The sequence below is a fragment of the Petaurus breviceps genome, unplaced genomic scaffold (assembly GCF_028583685.1).
Source record: "Petaurus breviceps papuanus isolate PSGF00001 unplaced genomic scaffold, PetGlider_PUasm1.0 175, whole genome shotgun sequence".
In the NCBI taxonomy this organism is placed as follows: Eukaryota; Metazoa; Chordata; class Mammalia; order Diprotodontia; family Petauridae; genus Petaurus; species Petaurus breviceps.
This window is the reverse complement of record NW_027185764.1, coordinates 49,421,096-49,447,542: the sequence shown is the minus strand read 5'-3', so window position 1 is coordinate 49,447,542 and position 26,447 is coordinate 49,421,096. Positions and strand designations below refer to the sequence as shown.

The 26,447-nt window shown below is 36.3% G+C and overlaps 1 protein-coding gene across 9 annotated transcripts in view; it reads right to left on the bottom strand.

Annotated features, from left to right (window-relative positions):
- SLF1 (SMC5-SMC6 complex localization factor 1) overlaps positions 1–26,447 on the bottom strand; it is a 116,215-nt gene that overhangs the window by 18,081 nt on the left and 71,687 nt on the right. For all 9 annotated transcript variants that reach the window (XM_069085107.1, XM_069085109.1, XM_069085106.1 and 6 more), the window contains 6 exons: positions 17,393–17,537; positions 5,803–5,948; positions 4,633–4,796; positions 3,414–3,535; positions 1,299–1,391; positions 616–798 (listed from right to left, as the gene is read on the bottom strand). In XM_069085107.1, coding sequence (XP_068941208.1) covers positions 616–798; positions 1,299–1,391; positions 3,414–3,535; positions 4,633–4,796; positions 5,803–5,948; positions 17,393–17,537 — 853 coding nt within the window. The remainder of the gene's footprint in view (positions 1–615; positions 799–1,298; positions 1,392–3,413; positions 3,536–4,632; positions 4,797–5,802; positions 5,949–17,392; positions 17,538–26,447) is intronic.

The window sequence follows — 26,447 nt, the reverse complement described above, 5'->3', positions numbered from 1 at the left end:
TATAAATCAGCACAGAGAATGGTTTGTTAAGGTATAATCCACCCATTCTCATCCCCTCAAAAACCAGCGACCAGCATTTATCACGATTACAAAGTCCTTTAACTCAATTATCAATTTAGCTGACCTAATAAAATGTTATTAATACTGAAAATCACTTCAGTGAACTGTAAGAAAATAAATCTTAAAAATAAAATTAGTCAAGTCAGTAACAAAATAGAAGAAATGCAGGGACATTAAACAAATCTATAGAATAACAGCTAAACATATACATCTATTTATTAATGAACCTTTCAGAATTGACTACTTCATCAAAAGACCATACTAGACTTGAAATAAATCCATTTTTAAACCCCATACACCCAATTCACAAGTGTATTCTACTACACTGGTTTAAACAACGGTTTCAATATAATGAATGTATACCAAAAAAAAAAAAAAGGCTTTTATCCATTTTGACAAAATGGTGCTTGTTTTCAAAAGGAGACCTTTTTTCTCTTTGTATTTTTTAAAGGCATTCTTCTTTATGGAAGCTAAAAAGGAAGTGTTATCAACTTCTGAGGGATTCATCAAAAATTGGATAATTTTGCAAAACCAGTTTAGCATAAATGCACTCACCCCCATGCTGGAGTAGCAGCTTGCCAATTTCTACATGTCCGTTTGACAGTGCATCATGCAAAGGAGTCACCCCGTCCACTTGAGTGAGCAGATCTACCTCTGGACAACGTTGCAAAATTTCCTGGACACACACTGTGTTGCCATGGTTACAGGCTTCATGCAAAGGCGTCCAGCCAGCATAGTCTGGATTAGAAATCAAGGGAAGTTTTAAAACAGCAAAAGTAGGAGTTATTCAATGGTAGAGTCGAGCTATCCTGTTTTTCTCTCCAGCATAACTCTTCAACATATCACTCAGTACCAGAAGGTTCCTTTCATACACTTGCTTGGGCTATATAACTGTAACTCTATTTTAAAGGGGGAAAAAGGATCTGTATGAAGATCATTTTCCAAATTAGTTTGGAGATCCGACCACAAATATCTCTAACAATGATGATTTTTTTTTCTCTTATATAGACTTTGGTTATAATCCATTCTCCCTCCCCTCCTCCTCTCCTCCGCCCTTCTCCCACCCCATCCCCCACCCCCACTTTAACATTCTTGGTTTCAGTAATGACTCAATGCCATCAAGTAAAGTACAGTTAGGTTTCCTTGTATTTTTTCTTAATGTTAGCATGCAACTATTTTATAATGCGAAATCAGGATTATCCTCAGATTTGATTAGACAGTGAAGATTCAGAACTTACCTTTAACATTAATGTCTGTTCCTGGCAAAGAGAGAAGAAGAATCAATTTCTCCACTTGGTTATTTATGCAAGCTCTATGCAGGGCTGTCTCTCCTACCATAAAAAATTAATAGATTATTCCAGAGAAGGCAAGATATCAACTAAAGGAAATGATCAGAATGCATGGGACTAGGCATCCTGGCTCTGTGCCAGAACAGTCAATAATGAATAAGATTTCCCTTTTTGTCCAGGTTAAATATCTTTTAGGATAATTAAAAAAAAAATGTGTGGAGGAACAACAAAAAACCCCCCACAACCCAGAGAGCTTCTGTTCCATCAGAGATCCAGCAATGAAATTCTACTGCAAATGGTTTAACACAGAAATTATCTCCCCTTAGTTCAAGGTTTAAAGCTTCAATCCCACTATAAAAGCTCTGAATGATCACAGAACACCAAAAATACTAGGTTTTGAAGCAATAAAAGTTTAGAGTGCAGTTGCCCTCTCTTAAATTTATTCATGAACCTACGTTAAATGTATGGCTCTTTTTACACAGCATTTATAGCTTAATTCAAATGAATGTTTCTGGCTAAGCACGAGTGCCTCTACACACTCAAGTATAATTCAGAACTTCAAATCCATTAACAGATGGTTTGCTGCTTCTCAATAGGCTGTCTGGCTTGGCTACAGCAGCACAGAAAGGGAGAAATGAAGGAATCTTAATATAAACACACACACACACACACACACACACACACACACACATACACACAGAGGGGGGAAAAGCCCTAGTACCATTTAAAGCTCAAACAACGGTGACAAACAGAATTGGAAGGTCCTGCAAACTGGGTTTTCCAAAAGGGTGCAATTAATGCAAGCAAGGTGAAATCGAGTCACATTGACATCTCTGTTGTCACCAAGTGATTAGAATGAACAAAAACCAAAACCATCAACCTGATGTGAGGAGGGTTAAAGAAGTTATTGCAATGCTACACAGACTAGAAATCAAATACAAACTGCATATGTAGCTAAAGTTAATTTTCTCTCTTACTGAGATAATGTAACACATTTTTTGCAGGGTTTAAATTCATAGTACACACCCTAAATACCTCTTCTTGGTCTCTGCAAGTGTTTCTATGGGAAAATTCCTTTCATATGCACAGAGAAAAAGACATTTGGAATTCTTGTCTATTATTTTTCAATTCTCTTTCCCCTACCCTTAGTTTCTTCTGCTGCAATTCAGCTCAGCATATGTATTTAAAACAGAACAAATAAAAAGGGCATTGCTTTTTTTTTAAATTAATGAATTTTATTAATACATCACTCTTCTATTTTGAGCAAAACGGACAAGTATGTAGCATGTTGTGCCACACAATTAGGAATTTATATTATGTTGAAAGATCAGAACAAGAGTTTCTTTGCCAATATTGTTCCAGTTATCCCATGGGGGTCATAATAATAAACATATTTGTATTAGATGCATGATACATAAGGTATAGATCATAAACAAAAAGATGTAGCAAATGATTTGGGCCAGTTACAGCCTCATGTAAGGTGTATTTTATTAAATTTGTGTAGTTAAGTGGAGCCTGAAAGAATTATGGCCATGTTATTTCATCCTTTAGGTACTTAGATGCTAGTATAGTTAGGACTAAAAGCCAAACACATTTCATAGTCTGGGCTCAATGCCTGGAAGAAAAGAGTCCATATGCTTAACACAGCTATGTAACATAGCTTACTCCCCAGTCTTTGTTCACAAAATGTCTAGGACTGAAAGAGATGAAGACTGAATTATACTTTCAAATCAGAAGACGCTGATCCCAAGTAACACAGGTTGAGGTGGATTAGCAAAGTAAGGCGGGCAAGTCTGGAATGAGCTCACATAAGCTACATACTGTGTTTAATATTTGGAGAAGTAGAGGGAGAAGAGGAGAGAAGGAACGTGCTATTATACGAAGCATAATCTTTTCATTAATGACATTTTTAAGAAAACTAACATGCCATCCAGGAAGGTATTTCTTGGATGTAGGCCAACATTTTAGCTCAAGCATTCATCAGGACAAGTGTATTAAACTTGCAAGTAATGATTGCAACCATGAAAAGTTCTTAGCATACATTAATTTAGATAGTCCAAATACCTCTTAAATTGGTCTTGCGAAAGTGCATTTTTGGACGCAAAGAGCAGCAATTCTCTTTGGAACTTGACAATTCTCCTTGTTTCTTTTGCGACTTTTTTAATGATAAGGAATGCTTCAGCTCACTAAAGAAAAATAAGAAATAATAAAGGATTGTTTTTTGGTCATGTATGTTCTGCATGCATCAGATTGTGAAATTTTCTTTTTAAACTAGACTATTTAAAATCATAAATCCCACCTTGTCATGTAAATATACATTTTGTTTTCTAGGTAGGTCATTTATCCTAATGGCCTCAATCTCTCCCTTGGTATAGATACGGTAGTATTTTTCACTTTGCTGGTCCCTTTACCTAACTACTCTTGCAGAAGTTCACAAAAAGCACAATCCAATAAATGGGTAAGAAACAGAGAACACATTTGATGTAGGAAGAAGTCATGGTTAGAACTAGATGCTCTTCTTCAGTTTCTCAACTTTAAAGCACTCCTTCTTGCTCCTCCTCCATCATCATCATCATCATCATCATTTTCATCATGTGATGATAAAAACAGCAACAATGACAGCAGTTAATATGAATATAGCACTTTAAGGTTTGCAAAGTGATATATATAACATACACCTAACATCTTTGTAAGGTAGGTGCTGTTACATATCATCCCCATTTTACAGATGAGGTAACTGAGGCAGACAGAAGTTAAGGGATTTGCCCAGGATCATACGGCTAGTAAGTGTCTGAGGCAGAACATTCTATTATCCATTTCAATGGAGGTGAGCTTTGCGTATTTTTTAAAGGTTTCACTCTTTGGAAAATATTATACAGTATCTCATGAGAAGTTAAGGACGCATGCAGGATTTATGATGTGGTTGTCTATAGTACTGGCCAGAAATTCTGAAGCTGGATCTCTGCAGCATTTTAGGTAACAGATAAGGTGGATATCATGTATATAATAGTAATCATGAAATCAGACAAAAAACTGCATAAAGCAGTCATTGGGTGGACTATTTCATTTCTCTTGGGAAATATTTTGCCTCAACACTGAGGAATTGGATCTGAGTAAATGTATGTACATAAGGAGGGGCAGAAAAAAACCCAAAACTTTATAGGTTTAGAAAGAGGCTATCTGTCAGTCATCAGGATGCACAGGCTGCCACCCCAGGTCATGTGACGTTCAAGAAGCTGTGTCAGGGCAGAAGACAGTGAGTGATGCTTGAGGTTTTACTTACAGTGCCTCAGGCAAGACCTTGGCTTGATTGTGATCACCATCCCTTAACATCTTCAGTGCTCTCTGAGAGTCAGGGCCAATCTGAAGCCCCATTTTCTTCCGTTTCTGCCCCTTTCTTGATTCAAGCATATCAACTTTTCCCAATGCAGGCAAATACAAACATACCTGTCAAAAAGTAACATCATATAACTTTCATGATCCTATATACAGCAACAGGAAGCCTGAAAATCATTACCTGATCATCTCTCATAAAATTTGATGACATTCTCTCTGCCCCATCAGTATGGCTGCTTCAATTAAGTATGCTAAAATATGAAGATGATTGCTAAAATGACTATTTCACATCATCACACCAATACCACATGGATGAAAAGAAGAAAAAATGCCTGGATGCAAATAATTATTCTTTCCTAATTTAATTTTTTTGGCATTATGCTCATTCAGAAAAGATCCTTTGATTAGTCTTGTGCCTAGCGTGTTATGCTGCCTTTGCATAATTTATTTATAAAAAAAGCCATCTGATTTATGTACAACTGGTATTTTGCCATTTCAATTTTGATTATGCATTTGTACATTAGGAAACAAGTCTGGTGTAAGACATACAATAATGGGTGTGCAAGTCTACGAAAGGCAAAGAAATGTTACAAAACAGAGAATTTTGCCCAACCAAATTTCATAAACAAGTGTGTCTGATTCTCATCTCTTCATGGAACTGCCTGAGAGCATTTAATAATATCCAAAGATGGGCGAGTAATGGTGTTGGCAAGATATAGCTAGAGAACGACGGACTAAATGCACCACTTGTGACTGGTAAGGTTAGAATGGGCTTGAATTTTTTTTTACAAATAACCTTATTTTAGAATATTAGATATTAAATAGAATTGTTCTTTCCTATGTTTACTCTTTGATCCTATTTTTAAAAAATAGTCTTTTATATTAAGTTAGAGAATGAAGAACAAAGGTTTTTGTGTTCTATTCCTAGAGTAGACATTTAAACTTCTTAAGTCCTATAATTAAATTTTTTCCCTTCCCTAATTTTTCCGTCTTTGAGGGGAACAACACCAAGGTACAAGCAAATATTGGAAATACTTGAATGAATATTTGTAATGAATTAAACTCATCATATTGATGACTCAGAAATTAAACAGATTTGAATAGAAAGGTACTTTACCATTTTCTGAAGAGAGAGTGGTTCAGAAGAAACACTGATACAGCGCTGCAAACAAAACTTTTTGAAGATTGACTCTGCAATGAACATTTGAAGCCAGGACGAAGATAAGGAACTAATAAAACTCTCTAACTCCTGTGAAGAAAAATCTGAAGGAAACAAATAAAAAGGAAAAAAACACACAACAAATACATTAAGTGTCTACTAGGTATATAAGCATTGTGCTAGAAAATAGAGGAAAATAAAGACTTTAGAAAAGACCTTTCAAAATGTTTCCTGCCCTGGGAGAGCTTGCAATCTAGTAGGTACATACATAGTATTATATGATAGGTAAGAGAAATACAGAAATGAAGTACAATCACTGTATATAATGGACATGATTATAACATATCTAGATTTTCCTAAGACAGAGCTCCTCTTTTGGAGATATCATAGTACAAAGAACAATGGGTTTTAAGTCAGTACACCTGCGTTTGGACCCCAGCTCTGTTAACTGGGCATGAGTTTCTGCATCTGTAAAATGAGTGGGTTAGTTTAAAATAAGAGAATCAATTCTTAACCTCAACCCTTTGTAGTCCCAAAGGATCTATGAATAGATTTTAAGGGGGTTTCTGAAATTGGATGGGAAACCATTTTGTCCAACTCATACCAGAAAAAGAATCCACTCCACAACATTCTTGACAAGTAGCCAGCCATTTAGCTTCTTTTGATACAAGAGCTACAAAAGGAAAAAGGGTCCTAGGAGCCCAAGAGGCAGCCCATTACACTCTAGGATAGCTCAGTGAGGAAGGTGGCTTCTTTGCAGTTTCTAACCATTGCTCCCACTTCTACCTTCTTAGGTGAAAAATAACAAGTCCAACCCCTTGTAAACATGGCAATCCTTTGAAGTCAGCTATCATGTTCCTTTCTGTTTTCCTCTCCAGACTAAATATTCCTTGTTCCTTCTACTAATATTTTTTTAAGTCATGTTCTCAAAGCCCTTCACTGTCTTCACTGCCCTCCCTGGATACACTTCAATTCATCAGTGTCCTTCCTAATAAGGAAACTCAGAACTGAACAAAAGTATTGCAAATATGGTCTGAACAGCATTCCCTAGTATGGCTGGACCATATCACCTGTCTCATACTGGGGCTATGCATCTCAATGAAGCCTGAGATTATATAATTTTTTACTTCCATGTTTGATTATTTACTCTTCCCTCTTGTTCACCTACCTCCATACCATTTCTCTCAGCTTTCCACTTAACTCTACCCTCTGGACCACTCTTTCTAGTTCAGGTTCTTTTTTTTTTTTCGGAGAGGGGAAGGTAGGGCAATTGGGTTAAGTGACTTGCCCAAGGTCATACGGCTAGTGTTGCGTGTCTGAGGCTGTATTTGAACTCAGGTCCTCTTGACTCTAGAGCAGGTGCTCTATTCACTGTGCCACCTACCCACCCCTCTAGTTCAGGTTCTTATAACCTCTCACACTGAATACTCTACAGGTCTCCCCATTGCTAGTCTCTCCCCCTTCAACCCTTCCTTTCACATATGCCAAAATAATCTTAAGGTACAGGTCTGACAATGGAGCAGATTTTCAGGGGCTCCCTTTTGTCTCTAGAATAAAATAGTAATTCCTCAGACTGCCATCTAAAGTCCTTCATGACCTAGCTATACAACTCCCTTCCCCTTTGCAGACTTATTTCCTATTACAGTCTGCATTCTAGTCAATAGCTATTGGATGAATGTAGTGTTGTATCTCCTGTCTTCAGGCCTTTTACATAAGTTATTTCCCATGCTTGGAATCTCCCTCTTTTCCTCCCCTGTCTGAATCACTATCTACATTCAACTTTCAGCTTAGTATCACTAGAATACTAGGGCTCTTTCCCTCTTTAAATTATCTTGTATTTTCTTAAGTAAATTCACACGTTGAATCCCCTGACAGACTGAGTTCTATTAGGGCAGATACTGTTTGTTGTTTTTTTTTTCTCCTCTGTATCCCCAAGCATCTGAGATTTCATGTGGTTTGTGAAATGTAATTTATTTCTCAGTACCTTAGACCTGTAGACCTGTATCACAACTCTGTGTGTGTGTGTGTGTGTGCATACACACACACACATGTAGCTCTCCTTGATGACTGGGATTATTTTGTTTCTGTCTTGGTATTCTCAGTGACTTGTACAAAGTAAGTGCTGAAGGCAAGAGGCAACCAAAGGATTTGGAAAGACATTTTTAGCAACAGTTCAAAAGAATTAAAAAATAATGGTCAAACATAGTTCATCTAGTCAACTAAAGGGTCAAGATGGTATAGGAAAATGTTTGGGGGTCATGAACTAGGAGAACAGTGAAGGGAAAAAGAAGAGAGAGAAAGACCAATAAAGATGGAAATTTAAAAAAAAATCTAATCAGAAAGGATACAGGAACTGGGATCATTAACTTGAAAAAGAAATAGCTGAAAGTCACCTTCCAAATGTAAAGTAGGTTATGTTATGTTATATAATGGTATGTTATATTGTTATATTATATTATACTATTACTATATGGAAGATGGAGCAACTCTTTTCCATCTTTCCTCAAGACAGAATATGGAGGAAATGAATTTATACCCCCCAAATCCAGAATTTAGGTTAAAGAGATACTTTTAAAATATTTTGGAAATGGTATGAAGAATCTCCTCGCATAGTTTTTAGAAATGAAATATAATTTCATCTGTCTGAGTTAAGTATAACCTGGCACTAAGAAAGAAACGTGGATTTAGGTCAGCTTCAGATAAATTTTCTAATCTTATGATTCTATGAAAAAAAAAATTTAAATCCAACAAATGCCACTAAAAATTCAGTCAATTATGTTTGAGTACTTATTGTGTGGATGCTTTGTTTACATGTAATGAGAAAGACTACTGTTATATGTCCAATGGAAAGTTACAGCAATACTAAGAGGTCAATTCTAACATCATTATTAATGACCTAATATAAACAAACCAAAGATTTATTAACTCTGTGTATATTCAGCAAAACTGGAAAGCAGGGCAAAAGGAATGTGAAAATGTCAGTTAGAAATAGAGAATCATATTAAAATTTTTTCAAATTAAGTCAGGTTTTCCCAGGGGTGTGTGAAAAACCCTAACATTAAAGAAGAGGTAAGGAATATGGGGGAAAGTAGTAATGACAAAAAGGAAATAATAGGCAGCATATTTTCAGACTTCTACAATAAAAATGCAGAAGTTAAGAAAGCAACATGAAAGACCAGGTTCAGCCACAACAAGACATTATGGCATTAAAATGAACACATAAGAAATAATTAATTCTGTATATTTGCTGAGAGACAGTTGCTGCCCATTTTGTATTAACTACTTGAGTAGCTCTTGAGTAAGAATAAGTAAGACTGAATAATAAACAAAAGACAAAAAAAATCAAAAGTTAATTAAGGAGTTAGAGCCATTTTTGGAGTGCTTACTGAAATATTCCAATGGACCAATATGCTTCTTATCTTGACTCATCAGGCATTACTGATTCAAAAAATGTTTCAAGCTCTGATTTAAACATTGATAAAATAGAAGGTTCAAATGAAATTTAAAATATTATCTTTCAAAAGTAGAATATGGAAGTCTAACTGTAGTTCAGTCCCTACTATATCACACATTCACCTTTGTCAAAATAGCATTCAGGATCACTTGTATTTTGTATGTAGTGTCCTGAAACATAGGTGCTAATGGAATCTCCGGCAGGACCAGGAGAAGAAAAATAGAGGATTCTGGTAGCCAAACATCAAGTTCTTTGAGAACTAACCAATGTAAGACTTCTATTGTTTCTGAGGGGGAAAAATCATTAAACTACCCTTTAGAAATAAATTATCAAGAAGAAATTTACCAGGCAACATGGTAAAAGGAGATTGAGTTTGATCTAAGGAATGTTGAAAGTCATGCGACAAAGGATAGCTATCTTTCCAAAGGGACAGTCATCACCTCATTCCTCAATGAAAAAGAAGAGAAATGAGATGCAATACTTTAGCTCAAAATCTTCTAACTTTTGTACTATAAAAAAGACCTCTTTTCAGAAAGGGGGAACCATTGTACAAATCCTGAACCCACTTATTACCTACATTCTTAGATGACCTATTCTGAATTTTTTTCTTCTAAATGCTAAAGTGCTTGATAGCAAATTCAAGAACTTTTACTTTCCTCTTCTAAACAAAACCAAGCTACATGGAAGCATTTTTTTTTGATAAATTTTTTTTGGAGGGCAATTGGGGTTAAGTGACTTGCCCAAAGTCACATGGCTAGTAAGCGTGTCAAGTGTCTTTGCTGATTTGAACTCAGGGCCTCCTGACTCTAGGGTTGGTCTCTATTCACTGCGCCACCTAGCCACCCCAATGGAAGCATTTCTTGCTGAAAAAACTGTCTTCCTTGAAAACTAAAATACTGAGAAGTATAGAAGATTTGCTTTTACAAGAATCATTAATGACATGGGGGATCAGAAAAAATTAAGCTAATTTGGAATGTGTTGGCATTGGCTGGACTATAGAAAAAGGATCACAACAGTTTCAGAAGAAAACTTGCACAAACCAATTCAGAGTGAAGTGAGAGGGACTAGGAGAACAATTTATATGAACCAACAAAACTGTGAAAACAACCAACTTTGAAATACTTAAGAATTCTGATTAATGCAATGACCAACCATGTTTCCAGAGGACTTTTTTTTTTTTTAAGCAATTGGGGTTAAGTAACTTGCTCAAGTTTACACGGCCAGTTATTTTTGTGTGGGTGCCGAGTATCTGAGGCCGGAACCAATCCCAGGTCTCCAGACGCTGGGGTTGGCACTCTTACTCACTGCGCCACCTGGCTGCCCCTCAGAGGACTCTTAATGAAACATGCTACCTACTTCCTGAGGTGAGGGACTCAGACTGCAAATGGGGTCATTTTTTTTTCTAGATGTGGCCAATGCAGAAATTCTGTCTGACTAGACATATTTGGCATAAGGGATTTGTTTTTCTTGCTTTTTCAATTGGGGACAGAAAGAAAGTAGAAGAAAAAAAGGTGGATTTTGGTTAAATAAAAAATAAAAAAAATTTTTAAAAAGATTTGAAGCCTGAGGATCACAGTTTGAATTCAAGCTCTGCTACTTCCTCCCAATGGGACCCTGAACAAATCACTGTCTCTACACCTGAGTTTTCACATATGCTAAATGAGGGTGTCAGATAAGATCATTTCACATGTCCCTTCCCACCTTAAATTCTACGGTTATTTTGAGGTCAAAACTAACTGGCAGAAGAGGCCTCACCATGGAAAGAGGCAGATGTAGGGTTGATGGCAGAAGAAACTTCTTGACCATCGCAGCTTCACTGATGATACTAAAGCAAAGGCTGGATCACTACTTGTCAGTAATGTTCTAGAGGGGATTGTTGCTCAGATATGGTTTGAAATAGTTGTTCCCTTAAGTCTTTCCAACTTTGGATCTGTGACAGGTTGTAAAACAATGTTTCATATTTGAGATCCATGAGAACAGGGAGTTAAAAGGCTATATTAGCATCCCTCGTTTTATTGCACTTTATAGATATTTCTTTCTTATTTAAGTTTTGTGGCAACCCTGCATCAAGCAAGTCTATTGGTGCCATTTCCCCAACAGTATGTGCTCACACTGTTTCTGCATCACATTCTGCTAATTCTAGCATTTTCATTATCATTGTATCTGTTATGTTACATAATTTGTGATCAGGGATCTTTGATTATAATTGCTTTGGAGAGCCATGAACCGTGCTATATAAAATGGTGACCTTAATTGATAAATGCTGTGTGTGTTCTGATTGCTCCACTTATCAGCCCTTCTCCATCTCTCTCCTTTTCCTCTGGTCTCCCTATCCCCTGAGACACAACAATATTGATTTAGGCTTATTAAAAACCTTACGGTGCCTTTAAAGGGTTCAAGCGAAGGGACAGGCCAATCCAAGGGGCAAACTTCACTGTTGTCTTATTGCTGTCACACCAACATTCAGTAACCACCACCCTGAGTAGTCAGCAGCCCTCAAGGCAAGGTCCTCTGCCAGCAAAAAGATTACATTGCTGAAGGCCCGGCTGATGGCTAATAGTTTTTAGCAACTAAGTATTTTTTTAAGGTGTGTACATTAGTTTTTTTTTAAGACATAAGACTATTACATATTTAATCTATTATAGTATAGTATGAAAATAACCTATTTACTAGGAAATAAAAAAATTTGTGTGACTCGCTTTGTTTTGATATTTGCTTTGTGGTGGTATGGGACAGAACTATGCCTGTACACATTCAGGCAATCCTCTCACTCTTTTTCTTTTTTTTTGGGGGGGGGGGGGGTAGGGAAGGGACATTTTAAAATAATTGGAAGCCAAGTGGAAAACCGTGTATACAAATCATTCCTATTTTTTAAACTTTCTTTTTTGCTAAGTTCATGCTCATTTAAATTATCCAATGAAATGGTCAGAATATCAGTGTTAAGGCCAAGATGGTGGGGAAAAGGCAAGGACTCACGGAGCTCTCCCAATTTCCCTATGAACACCTGTAAATAAAAACCTCAAAAGGAATTCTGCAATCACAGAACCCACAAAAGGACAGGGCAAAACAATTTTCCAGCCCAAGACAACTCAGAAGGTCAGCAGGAAAGGTCTGTTGACCAGGCTGAGAGCAGAGTGTAGTCCAACGCAAGCTGTGCCAGCACAGGCCAGGCTCCGGAGAACCAGAAGCAGGCCTTGGGGGGACTGAATCAGTTTCAGCAGCATCAGCTCCTGGAGCTCTCTGGTGATCAAAAATAAAGGGGCCGGACAACTGGTCAGGAAATTACAAGGGTCCCTTTGGTGGCAGCGAGTGCGGGACTCTGTTGTATTGCGCATACACAAATTCATGTCACAGTCCTAGACTGCAGTCCCAGGGTGAGGAGGAATAATACTAGCATGCAGGGCTTAAATTAGATGCAAGGAAGCAGGTAACCTGGTCACAACTTCAAGGTGGAAAAAAGTGCTTGTTGTTGCTCACAGACCAGAGTACCAGCCAGGGGAGCAGTAATCACGCCTCTCCTTAGAAGATCACACCACATTAAAAGAACTGAAAACTTACAGACAGCCAGAACTAGCTCTGAGAAGAGCATCAAGAGAACACCAAAACGTGGGACAGGGTCCCCTCAACCTTGGGAGCAGAGGACAACTTTAACTCACAACCCAAAATTTAACTTCGAATAACAAGTCAAGAAATAAACTGGAAAAATGAACAAACAACAGAAAAAGAAGGCAATCATATAAAGTTGCTATGGTGACAGGAAAGATGAAAACACAAACTCAGAAGAAAAAAGTAAAGTCAAAATTGCTACATCCAAAGCCTCAAAGGAAAATGTGAATTGGTCTCAGGCCAAAAAAAAAAAAACAAATTCCTGAAGAGCTCAAAAAGGATTTTAAAAATCAAATAAGAGAGATAGAGGAAAAATTGAGACAATAATGCAAGAAAATCATAAAAAGAGTCAAGTTTGGTAAAGGAGGCACAAAAAAAGTACTGAAGAAAATAACATCTTAAAAAACAGAATAGGTCAAATAATAAAAAAGGCATAAAAATTCACTGAAGAAAAAAAACTCCTTAAAAAAGATCCTAGGCATTATTTTTCAATAAATTGTTAAGGAAAACTGCTCTGATATTCTGGAACCACAGGGTAAAATATAAATTGAAAGAATACATCAATCACTTCCTGAAAGAGATCCTCAAATGAAAACTCCCAGGACTATTATAGTCAACTCCCAGAGCTCCCAGGTCAAGGAGAAAATACTGTGAGGAACCAGAAAGAAACAGTTCAAATATCATGGAGCCACAGTCAGGATAATACAAGATTTAGCAGCTTCTACATTAAAGGATCAGAGGGCTTAGAATATGATGTTCTGGAAAGCAAAGGAGTTAGGATTACAACAAAGAATCACCTACCTAGCAAAACCAAGTATAATCCTTAAAGGGAAAAAATAGATATTCAATGAAATAAAGGAATTTCAAACATTCTTGATGAAAAGGTCAGCATTCAATAGAAAGTCTGGCTTTCAAATGCAAGAATCAAGAGAAGCACAAAAATGTAAACAGGAAAGAAAAATCATAAGGAATTCAATAAGGTTAAATTGTTTACATTGCTACATGGGAAGACAATACTTGTAACTCCCAAGAACTTTCTCATCAGGGCAGTTAGGAGTATATAGAGAAAGAGGTCAAATGTGAGATTCGAATGTGATGGAATGATATCTAAAAAAAAATTAAGGGATGAGAAAGAGAAATGCACTGGGAGAAGGCGAAAGGGAGAGGCAGAATAAAGTAAATTGTTTCACATAAAAACACACAAAATGGCTTTTACAGTGTAGGGGAAAATGGGGGAGTTGGTGAGGAATGCTTAAACCTTACTCTTACTGAAACTGACTCAAAGAGGAAATCACACACACACACACACACACACACAAACACACACACATATACATCCTCTATTGGATACAGAAAACTATTTATCCTACAGCAAAGTAGGAGGGAAAAGGATTGTGTTGGGGAGGGGAGAAGGGAGAGAGACTGTTTGGAAGGGAGGGCAGATTGGGGGAGGCAACAGTCAAGAAGCAAAACATTTTTGAGGATGGATAGGGTGAACTCTTTTAGTGGTGGCAAAGAATGGCTGAACAAGTTATGGAACATGATTATGATGGAATACTATTGTGCTATAAGAAATGATAAGCAGGATGTTCTCAGAAAAACCTGGACTTACATGAGCTGATGCAAAGTGGAGTGAGCAGAACCAGGAAAATATTGTACACAGTAATAGCAATACTATACAATGATTAATGACTTAGCTACTCTCAGCAATACAATGATCCAAAATAATTCCTAAGGACTTATGATGAAAATGCTATCCCTCAGTGAATAGAGCACCAGCCTTGGAGTCAGGAGGACCCGAGTTCAAATCTGACCTCAGACACTTAACACAAAACTAGCCATGTGACCTTGGGCAAGTCACTTAACCCCAATTGTCCTACCTTCCCCCCTCCAAAAAAAAAAAAAGAAAAAGAAAAAAATGCTATCCTTCTCCAGAGAAAAATGATTGAGTTTGAATGTAGACTGAAGCATACTTTTAAAAAATATTCCTAATTTTCTTTTTTTGGTCTGTTTTCTTTCACAATATGCCTAATATGAAAATATATTTTGCATGACTGTACGTGTGTAACCTATATCAAATGACTTGCCTTCTCAATGAGGGGGAAGGAGAAGGAGGGAGAAAATTTGGAACTCAGATTTAACACTTTCTTTTCTTTCTTTTTGAGGCAACGGGGTTAAGTGACTTGTCCATGTTCCCACAGCTAGTAAGTGTCTGAGGCCAGAGTTGAATTCAGGTCCAACTGACTCAAGGGCCAATGCTCTAACCACTGCGCAACCTACCTGGCCCAGAATTCAACATTTAAAAAAATTGTTAAAAATGGTTTTTATGTCTAATTGGGGAAAAAATAAAATACTAAATGAACAAAAAATTAAAAATCGGGAAAATATTAGTGTTAAGAGAAAATATAATACCAACATTATAAGTTTTCTAGGATATAAAAAAAGAGATGTACTGTGTAAGCAGGTAATATGATTTAACTAGTGATTTAATACATATGCAATATAAAATGTCATTCAATGATTCTGTATGGTAGGAGACTTGAAAGTTAAGTTGACGTGACACTGGTGAGGATGGATTAAAATCCATACTATCTTCTACTTTAGATGTATTTAAAAAAAACATTGAGAGGGCAGTTCTTAATACAAGAAGCTCTACAACACTCATACCAAATGAAATAATCATCATTAAGAAAATGAAGAGCTAAAAAAGACAGTGAAATATCAGAAACCCTCATAAAATTTGGCAATTTTTAATGGAACTAATACTCCAAGGAAAAGAAGGTTATGGGTCCCATTTTACACTGAACTAGCTTAACTTTTACCTGTATTACCTGTTTTGGATCAGGAGTCTGAAAGAGCTAATACATCTTTAATTACAGGGCATTTTATTCTCTCTTCTTTCACAGGATGAAGAAAAATTTATTAAAATGATTTATTCTGCTTTTAGAATAAATAGAGATAAGTAAGCAACGCTGGACTAAATTATTCTATATAATGAAGACTTTTAAAACACTATGGAGTGCTTCCCTTTGTATAATGTAGCATTTTTTTTCTGTCAAATTATCATTCTCATACAGAACAATCGATATTCAAAATAAAAAAAACTAAATTCCTTTTTAAAAACACAGACAAGTGATTAAGTTTGGAAGAAGTAGCATAATGTAATGGAAATAAAGGCAAAAGCTCTAGGATTACATGGTGGCTTTGTCACTTAGCCATGTGATTATTCCAAGCTATTTAACATTGCTTCGTCTCAATTTATCTGTAAAATGGGGATTACTTGCACTATTTTCCTTGAAGGACTGTTGTTCCTTGTGAAAATGCTTTGTAACTGCTACTGGGTCTATACCTCAAAGATATTAAAGAACACGGAAAAGGAACTACATATACAAAAATATTTATAGCAGCTTTTTCTGCAGAGGCAAAGAACTGGACACCGAGGGGATGACCATCAATTGGATAACAGCTGAATAAATTATGACAGATGAATGTGATATAATATTATTGTGCTATATGGAATGACCAGGGGATGCTTTCAGAAAAACCTGGAAAGACTTGCATGAACTGACACAAAGTAAAGGGAGCAGAACCAGAAGAACAACTTAGACAGTAATGGTAATATTATAAGGACCAATTCTGAATGACTCAGAAACTCTGATTGATACAATAACCAACTTTGAGTTCAAAGGCTCTAGGGTACAAACCAAAGCATATCTTCTTTTTTTGGACATGTTTGTCTTGCTTTCTCAATGGATGGCAGTAGGGTAGGGGGAAGAGCAGCTAGAAGGCACAGTGGATATAGTGCCAGTCCTGTTTGTTATCAGGATGACCTGAGTTCAGATGTGATCTCAGACACTTACTAGCTGTGTGACCCTAGGCAAGTCATTTAATCTTGATTACTTCAGTTTTCTCATCCATAAAATGAGCTGGAGAAGAAAATGGCAAACCATTCTAATATCTTTGCCAAGAAAACCCCAAATGGGGTGACAAAGAGTCAGCCATGACTGAAAAACTATTGAATAACAACAAAGAGAAAGGGAGGGAGAGAATTTGAAATAGAAAATAAAATTGAATTTAAAAAATAAAATTTTTTAAAAGTCCTAAGTCAATGGGAAATCTCCAATCACAATTAAATGTGGGATCCTTCTTTGCAAGCCAGATGGTGACTCGAATTTTTATGCAGCAATGCACTTCATACCTGAAGTTTAACTGGGTTTCATGCTTTGGTCAATACTCATTACAAGCTATAAAATAGCATTTGTTTCTCCATGTAATTTAAAATAAATTATTTCAAAATGTAAAAAATGCTTTGCAAACTATAATACACTTAATCATTGTGCACTATTAGTAGTTTAATAGGAATTAGGAAAAAGTTGAAATAATTGGCAAAATATCATAAATATCTACTAAATGTTAAACAAAAAACATATAATTAAATCCTCAAATAAAGCCGAAAATAATTGACAATCTATCCAAAGACATACTCACCATCACAAGAAACAGCAACATAATTTCCTAGATCAGACATATGCTGCATCACATTTTTGTCCTTCTTAAGACCAAGAAATATCCAATATTCTACTACTGCTCCAAGAATCTCGATCAACAGATAAGCCATTTCATTTTTGAAGGCCTAATAGGTGAGAAAAATTATTTTTAAAAAGGCAATCAGATGATTAGAAAAGTGTATTAATCATGTGCATACTATTTAAAAATTTAATGTGGGAAGTAACCAGTTTTAATTTTAGACAAGTCAAATGCTTAACATGGATGGATATATAGGACATGACAGAGAGAGGTATAAACCTTCTGAGAAACATTTTTTAGTTGTCAAAACAGGCTATATAGAAACCCAGACTTACTGACATCCTCAGGCTTCCTTTACACATTATTTGGAAAGATTATAGAAAACCAAGAGTTAGTATTCTATAACATCCCAGTAAACATCAAAGAGATGTTTGGTTTCAGTTCTCGCAGGATATTTGTGACTCTAGGGTCTGAGTTACTAAGAACACAAACAGCACACATAGAAAGGAAAGAACTGGTGTAACCTCTGCTTTTTCTTTGTAAACTATGTCCATAGACAGAACCAAACTTTATCTCTTTATAGATTTGTAATTTTCAGGAATAGGACTGAAAAAGGAAATGAGTTTTTTTAAATAATTGGTTTTAATTCTGAATTTAACATCACAGAAAACGAGCATTTCCAAACACAAAGTAAAACAGAAAGAGGACCCATCTCCATTATGTAGAGTTTCTGTTACTGAAAAAGTTAATTAAATTGAGTCTTCTTAAATAATGATTAGCTAAAAATAAAATCTACCCTGCCCATCACAAATGTCTATTGATATTTAATAGTTAAGAAAAAGAAAGTGTAAGTTTATTGGCTGATTTTTGCCCTTTCTAAATTCAATATTATTAAACAAGTTGATTAGTCATCAAGGCTTTCTTGTCACTACAACTTGGTAAAAGTGTACTTTATTCTTCACTCATGAAATTTGTTAAGAACTAAGGTGCAACGGCCAGATTGACTAAGATGACAAAACAGGAAAATGATAAATGCTGGAGAGGATGTGGAAAAATTGGAACACTAATGCACTGTTGGTGGAGTTGTGAACTCATTCAACCATTCTGGAGAGCAATCTGGAACTATACCCAAAGGGCTATAAATAAGTACACTTTGACCCAGCAATACCACTTCTAGGGTTATATCCCAAAGAGATCAGAGAAGTGAGAGGAGGACCTGTACGTACAAAAATATTTATAGCAGCTCTTTTTGTGGTGGCAAAGAACTGGAAATCAAGGGGGTGCCCATCAACTGGGGAATGGCCGAACAAGTTGTGGCATATGAATGTAATGGAATACTACTGTGCTATAAGAAATAAGGAACAGACAGACTTCATATATAATATGTCATATATATTATATATGACAGACTTCATATATAATAACCTGGAGAGACTTATATAAAGTGATGCTGTGTGAGAAGAACAGAACCAGGAGAAATCTGTACACAATTACAGACACAATATATGTGTGATGTTGGTGCTTCTCTCTCTGGTAACTAACTAGTTATGGATGTAGTGGTCAGACAGCTAGAAGCCTGCTGAAATGTGTTATTTTCTCTTGTAACTTCTGTTTGTATTCTCTGAAGTTCAGGGTGCTGACTTTTTCCCCTGAACTAGGTAATGATATATGTTTGATTGATTAAAGTAAGATTGTTAACCCTTTTTGAGTTGCTTTCCTTTAGAAAAGCAGATCAAAGAACCTGTGCTAGCAGTCATGCTGGGTATGCTAGGGTGCTTGCTGCTACAAGGGTTTAGTGGCATGGAATTTTTTAACAACAACAAAAAAAGAGGTTCAATTAAAACTAAAACAGGTCTTTAGACTTCTAGTCCAGGTTCTTTCCATTCACCATCCACCCTTGTGGATGAGCCCACGACAGGCTGTTAGAGATAAGAGCTTCATCAGTACAATAAAATGGAATATGACAATAATTTAATGGACTGCCAACTCTTTCAAGACAATAATAGAAGTGGATGTTTATACTGTGCTTGAAGGTTTACAAATATTTAATGAACATTATTTCATTTCATCTTCACATCAAAGTGAGCACTCCCAAGTATAACTGCCCCTTGCTTTATAGATGAGAAAAGAAAGGCCCAGAGATATTAAGGGATTTGTGCATGGTTACATAGTTCCTAAGTGTCTGAGGTAGGATTTGAATACAATAGTGCTTTAACACAGGAGGGAGAGAGTGAGTGAGTGTTGTAGCAGAAAGAATCCATAATTAGGAGCTAGATAACCTGGACCATAATTAGAGTTCTATCCAAAACAGCAATGCGAATTCTGCTAAGTGAGAATGTTTCTGAAGTACAGCTTTTCCATTTGTAAAATAAAGAGGTTTAACTAGGTAATACTTAAGATTCTCTTTAAAGTATAGTTTTATTTCCTTTCATTGTAGCAAGATAAGAATATGAAGAAAAGATATCACAGGAATTGCAGAAAAAAAATGGAAGCCAACGTCAGATCATATTCTACAGCTGGATGAGATCTCAGAGACCATCTGGTACAGCCTCCTCATTTATAGTCGAAAAAGAGGTTGAGGAATAATAACTTGGCCAAGGTCACACAAAAGTAAAAAAGTATCAGAGGAAGGATATGAGCCCAGGTTCTCTGACTCTGGAGCTGCTGACTTTATCCATTGTACTATACTACCTTCTTTTTCTTACTGACAATTACAGGGGAAAAAAAAGAAGAAAGAAAAAAAAAAAAGAAAAACCAAGAGTTGGAGACTAAAGGGACATTTTATAAAAGTATAAAAGGCATATAGCCCATTTGGTTTCCCTGTGATCTGCAATTCTAGTTACCTCTACATGTTGTATAAGGGTATCCCAAGGAGAAATGATACAGACAAGCTACTAAGCTCTGTAGCTATTGCCCATGTTGAATTTGCAGCTCCTTTAAAATAAGAGACACACCCCACCTCTGCCCTTTGCCAAGGAAAGCCCAAAGCACTCTCAGATTCATGACAATGAAATTCACTGCCACGATGTCATTTGGCAAGACTGGCTGATTGACATTATGACAAAACAACATTAGCATAAACTGAGGACTTCTGTTTAGCTAATGACTTAAATTGAATGCTTCAATGCTGTAAATCAAGAAACAAAATGCTTTACCCTACTGAAAGTGATGTCTGTGAACATGCATGGAATTCTTTAAATTGAAAACTGCCAAAGAGACTGAATTAAGTACAAGAATGAATTCTAGCAGTGAAAATTAACTTAATAGAAAAAGTTCATATGAATAAAAAATCCTCATCAAGTCTTAAGAAATAAAATACTGATTTGGACTGTTTAAGGCTAGTTCTCTAATATCTAATAACGCTACAATTTATGTGGCAGTAACTGCTAAACAAATATGTTGCCCTTGTTTATAAAGTGCAATGAAAATCTTCAAGCTAAGTACATAAAATCTGTTACTATTTACAACTTTAGTCTGCTTTCTAAGCATTTTCACATTGGTAGTAGTCCTTTGGTGATTTAGTAAACTGTGAAAAATGCTGTGGTCTATATTATTGTCTTCAGATATAATGAGCAGTTTCATCTAATACAATCAAATGGAAGAAAGGAAGAAATGTTCCACAAAGTGAAAAGACCTTTTTATCTGTAATGATTTTAGCATTTAAAAAAATAAATGAAAGGCAGATTAAGCTGAGCAAGCACTTGATAATCTATAAAGAAGTTACCAGCTTTATCCGGCATCCTCTCATTTAAAGATGAGAGTACTATATTTAGTTCTAGTTATAATGAATGTTTTCTGTTCCTGTACCTTGTGCAACTATGCTTCTTTTTAAGCCAAGACACACACACTGAGAGTGCCTACTCACCAGTTTCAACCGTCACATAGTAAGGGGCTTGAGTCCCCAATTACCCTGTAGAAGAACAGCTGAATCACAGGACTGTGGCCAGGAGAAGGGGACAAGGTACAGAGAACACACTATGTACTTTTTTTGCAGAGCAAATTCCCTTTTTAGCCCCCGAATCTTAGAACAGATGCCAGGAGCCAATTAAAAACAAATCAAAAACAAAAACCACACAGCTATTTAAATCATATCTCTGACAACTGCCTAAATGAAGTCCTAAAATCAATAGCAAACTAATGCTATGATATTGAACACGCATTTTTCTGCCTATCTCCTCCTGCCTTCTGCCCCTAAGCCTGGTCAAGCAACTGGTGTTATTATATAATAAGAGTTAACTTTTATATAATGCTTACTATGTGACAGGCATTGTGCTAAGTGCATTACAATTATTATCTCATTTGATCCCCACAACAACCTTGGGAAGTAGGTACTATTATTGTATGACCACCCCCACACCCTAGCTCTGGCCACAGCTATTAAGTTGATCCAGGTGCAGAAGAATATATTAAAAATTAAGGCACATATATTTTAGACACTAAGCAATCAGGGTTGCCTCAATTATCTTTGAATACACTGCTTTGCAACTTAATGAATCCAAGCTTATGTCAGACCATGCCACGTGTAAATCACAAACAAATTAATGAACAGGAAAGTTTACAATGTTAATACTGAGGTTTCAGAAACTGAACAAGGTCAGTAAAACGGGAGGCTGGTTTAAATATGCTGCCTTTTGCTTTCTTGGCAACATACATAACATATATTGTTGTATGTATGTACTGAGTCTCTTACTGGCTACATGACTTTTGGCAGGACATTGCCCCACTCTGAACACTGTTTCCTCATCTGTGAAATTGGTATAGTACATATCCCCTTTACAGTAATATCTCTCAGGATCAATTGAGATGTCACATGTACTAATCTAGTAACAGTAAGGGTCAACAGCATGTTGGGAGTAAAGGCAAAACCATTCTACAGTTGGATTATGGCTATGAATAAAACTGACAGATGGCACAATAATTTCTGTTTGTCTCCTCCAGGATATGATGACTTTGTATAATGAAGTCTGATCTGGGAGAATTTTGTTTGATTTGGAGATTATAGGACATCGATACTTCAATGGCAATATTGTCTACAATGATAGACATAATCTTCTTCCCTTCCTGCCCTGTAAAGAGATCCCCCCTTCTCAGGTGTGTTTTGTCCTCCTTTAAGGAGTTTTACCAAACATGCTGCCTTCTCCTGACTGGTTAGTGTATGAGTAAAAAAAAAAAAATGCAGGGAACTTTTAAGAAACCCTCAGCTAGAGTATTTCTACATGGGGTGGGGGAAAGTGAAGGGTGGGTGGGCACAGAGGGAAAATTAAAAGAATATCCACAAAGACAGTTGATGATTTAGTGTGAATATCCTAAAGGGAGAGTTTTCTGATGTATATCAATGGCTTTAGAGAGGTGAAGTCACACTGAAGGAGACCTCAAGCTGGGTTGAGGCTAAGCCTTAGACCTGCTATGAGGGACTGAAAATAAGGAGATCAAAGAAGCTTTCTATATTATCATTAAGTATTTAGAAATTTTAAATTTGAAAGTTTGTCATTTTAGGTGCATTATACAGAAAAATATTAGCACATCTAGTTAGTTGCTGGTTAGCAGTTTACAAAGAATTTTGTTTTATATTTATTTTATGAAAAAGCTTGGATATATTGTTACTGGGAGTCTTCTACATGAAGGTCTGGTACATCCTAACCATGCACCTTGCACTATTGATACAAGCAGCAACATTCACTTTGAGGCATGACCTAAGAAGGAAACAAGCCTCATTTGAGACTTGCCTGAAATTCCAGACACATCATTTGTTACATGTTTCTGTTTCCACACTTGTGATTTGTTATCTCATTAATATGAAATAGAAAAATTAAGGAAATATGATGCCATCATATTTCTGGTATTATGCATTATTTCACACACACACACACACACACACACACACATCAGTCCTTCAAGAATCCTTGTAATTTCATCTGGGAATAATTATCCACTACTATAAGCTGAACTGCTTCTCTGTCTTACTAAGTATTTTGGGGGGAGTTGCGTGCTTTGAAAAATCCATTTTCTGAAAGGCAATCTTCTGGTGATGAAACCCTTGGAATGCAGCCTTTTTTTGGACAACAGACAGTGTTTGTTTTGGGGATCACACTTGCTACCTTTCCAGATCTGTAGGACCTACCAAAGACTATGCTCTGTTATAACAGCCTCTGACAACATACGGTCACCTCCAAGTGTCAGAGGAGGGCTACTGAGAATACATTAGATGTAAGCTGTTATACATCATATTTACTTCATTATTCCCTTGGGATTCTGCTCCACTTTGGATGAACGGTTACTTCTGATTAGAAAGTTTTAATGTCCAACTAGAGTCTTAAACTTTTAATAACAACTTGAGCTAAATGCAACGTAATCCCTGAAGTAAGTAACTATAATAGAATGCATTGTGATACATAGAGTGAAGAGTGCTGGTTTTTGGATCATAAGACCTCTGTTCAAGTCCCAACTCAGCCTCTTACTGGCTACATGACTTTTGGCAGGACATTTCTTCACTCTGATCACAGTTTCCTCATCTGTGAAACTGGTATAGTACATACCACCTTTACAGTAATATCTCTCAGGATCAAGTGAGATGTCACATATAAAACACATCATGAACTACAGTAGTATGTAAGTGTAAAACATTACTTTAAACTATATTTTGGTGAGAAATTAAAAAATCAATAAAGTATTTCAATAATATACATACTTTGGTAATGATCCTCTTTATCAGTACTGAAAATTGTGTTAGAATATTACAATATAGATTAAGGAAGCAGATATTCAAAATATTCATCATTAGTTCCTACACATAGAACTATGAACCATGGACTTTCTTTTCATACAACTCATAGGTAAATAAAAATCTAATAACAGACTCTGCCTTGGACTTCCTGTGTAACCCTGAAAATGAACAGAGAAAGCATTTTGAGTCTGCCACCATGGCACCTCTGACCAACTCATTGTTTTTCTGAACTCTTCTTAGGGAAGAGGCTTGGTTATTATAATTATCCTCTAGGAATTTTTTTGGTGGGTTGAGGAAAGGTAGGGGTTCTCCACACTTACATTATTTTAGTTGTGTTTCTTGTTTTACTGGTTCTGCTTATTTAACTGTGCATCAGTTCATATAAGTCTCTCATGCGTCTCTATAATTTTCAGTCACCATTTCTTACCGGGCAATAACATGGTCCACAATTTGCTCAGCTATTCACTAATTAGTAGGCATCTACTTTGATTAGAGTTATTTGCTTCTACAAAAACTGCTGCTATAAAATATTTTAGCATTTTCTCTTTCTGATCACCTTGGGTATATGTCAGATAGAAGAATTTGTGGATCAAAGGGTATGGATATTTTAGGCACTTTATTATCATAATCCAAAATTGTTAACTGGAATGGTTAGAACTCTTCACAGCTCCATCGAAAAATGTATCAGTGTTCCTGTCTTTTCACAGCTCTTCCAACACTGATTATTCTTACCTTTTATCATCCCTGCCAATCTGCAGAATGTGAGGCGGAGCCTCATCACTTAATATTTTCAAGAGTTAAGTATCAAGTTGTACCTTCATACCTTATTCTTTAGTATTCACCAAATCAAGCAAAAAGATTCTTTAACCCAAAGAAGATTTAAAGTTCAGTTGGACATTGGCCACTAGGAAAATAACTTTATTAATGTTTAAATGAGATTCAGAAAGTAGCCCATTGGGGGCAGCTAGATGGCGCAATGAATAGAGCATGGACCCTGGACTCAGGAGGACCTGAGTTCAAATCTGACCTCAGACACTTAGAACTTACTACCGTGTTTCCCCGATAATAAGACCTATCCCGAAAATAAGCCCTCCCCTTACTGTGTAAGATTCCTCTAAAATAAGCCCTCCCCCAAAAATAAGCCCTATTGAGATTGCTACTGTAGTGAAGGTGATCCCCTGCGCTACATGCTACATTACGGTACCCTCTGTATGCACTGTCCCCCCCCCCCGTGAAACGCATGCCGCGCTCCGAGCTGCATCCAATCAGAGCTGCAGCAGTGAGCGCGTTATCCTGTTCTTTATTGAATTCATTATTGAATAAAGGTACATTTTTTTGTTCACATTTACCTGTTTATTAAAATTGCTGTCAATGTTCATTAAAATAAGCCCTCCCCTGAAAATAAGCCCTCTGGTGTTTTTCTGTCCAAAAAAATTAATAAGACAGTGTCTTATTATCGGGGAAACACGGTAGCTGTGTAACCTTGGGCAAGTCACTTAACCCCAACAGCCCTGCCCTCCCCACTCCAAAAAGCAAAAAAGAAAAAAAAAGTAGCCCATGGTGAATCTCCAATCAAAACTCAAGTGACATCATCAACCTTCACTCTTCCACTCATTGCTCAAGCCTGAAGCTTGGCAGACCCCTTCCCCCTTTCCCTTTTGAAAGAGGGGTAAGTACATATTTTTTTGGTCTTATTTTTACCGCTAAACAGACAGCTTATTAGCTATCAAAGTATAGGTTAGGAAAAGAAGACAAACACTGACTCAGGTCAAAAAATGGACCTATTATAACTAATTTAGGGAATGAGAAATCAGCAGTATTTGAAACAACAGAGAGAAATTCAGAACAATGGATAAAATTTGGGACTATTTGAGAAACTCAAATCTATGATCCTCTAAGGGTTAGGAAAAGAAGAACTAAATTCAACTTGCCTGAGGATGGGAGGCACTGGTCTAGATAAGAAATTAGAATAATGACCCCTTGATAGGCTTTAAGATTTTTTTTAAGAACTCATTTGTTATTTCCCAGTTACACTCTGAAAACCTTTATGGTTTGGCTCACCTCTTTATCTCTATTCTTTATGCACTAAAATGTACATAAAGTAAAAAGATTAGAAACAGCAAGCAATAATAGCACATAACCAACATCTTACATTTAGTAAGTATTATCTATGGCCATTAATCCCAAAGACTTTTCATTCTAGAACTCAGTAGCAAATAGATGTGCTTGTGCATGTATGGCAGAAATATATATATATATATATATATATATATATATATATATATATATATA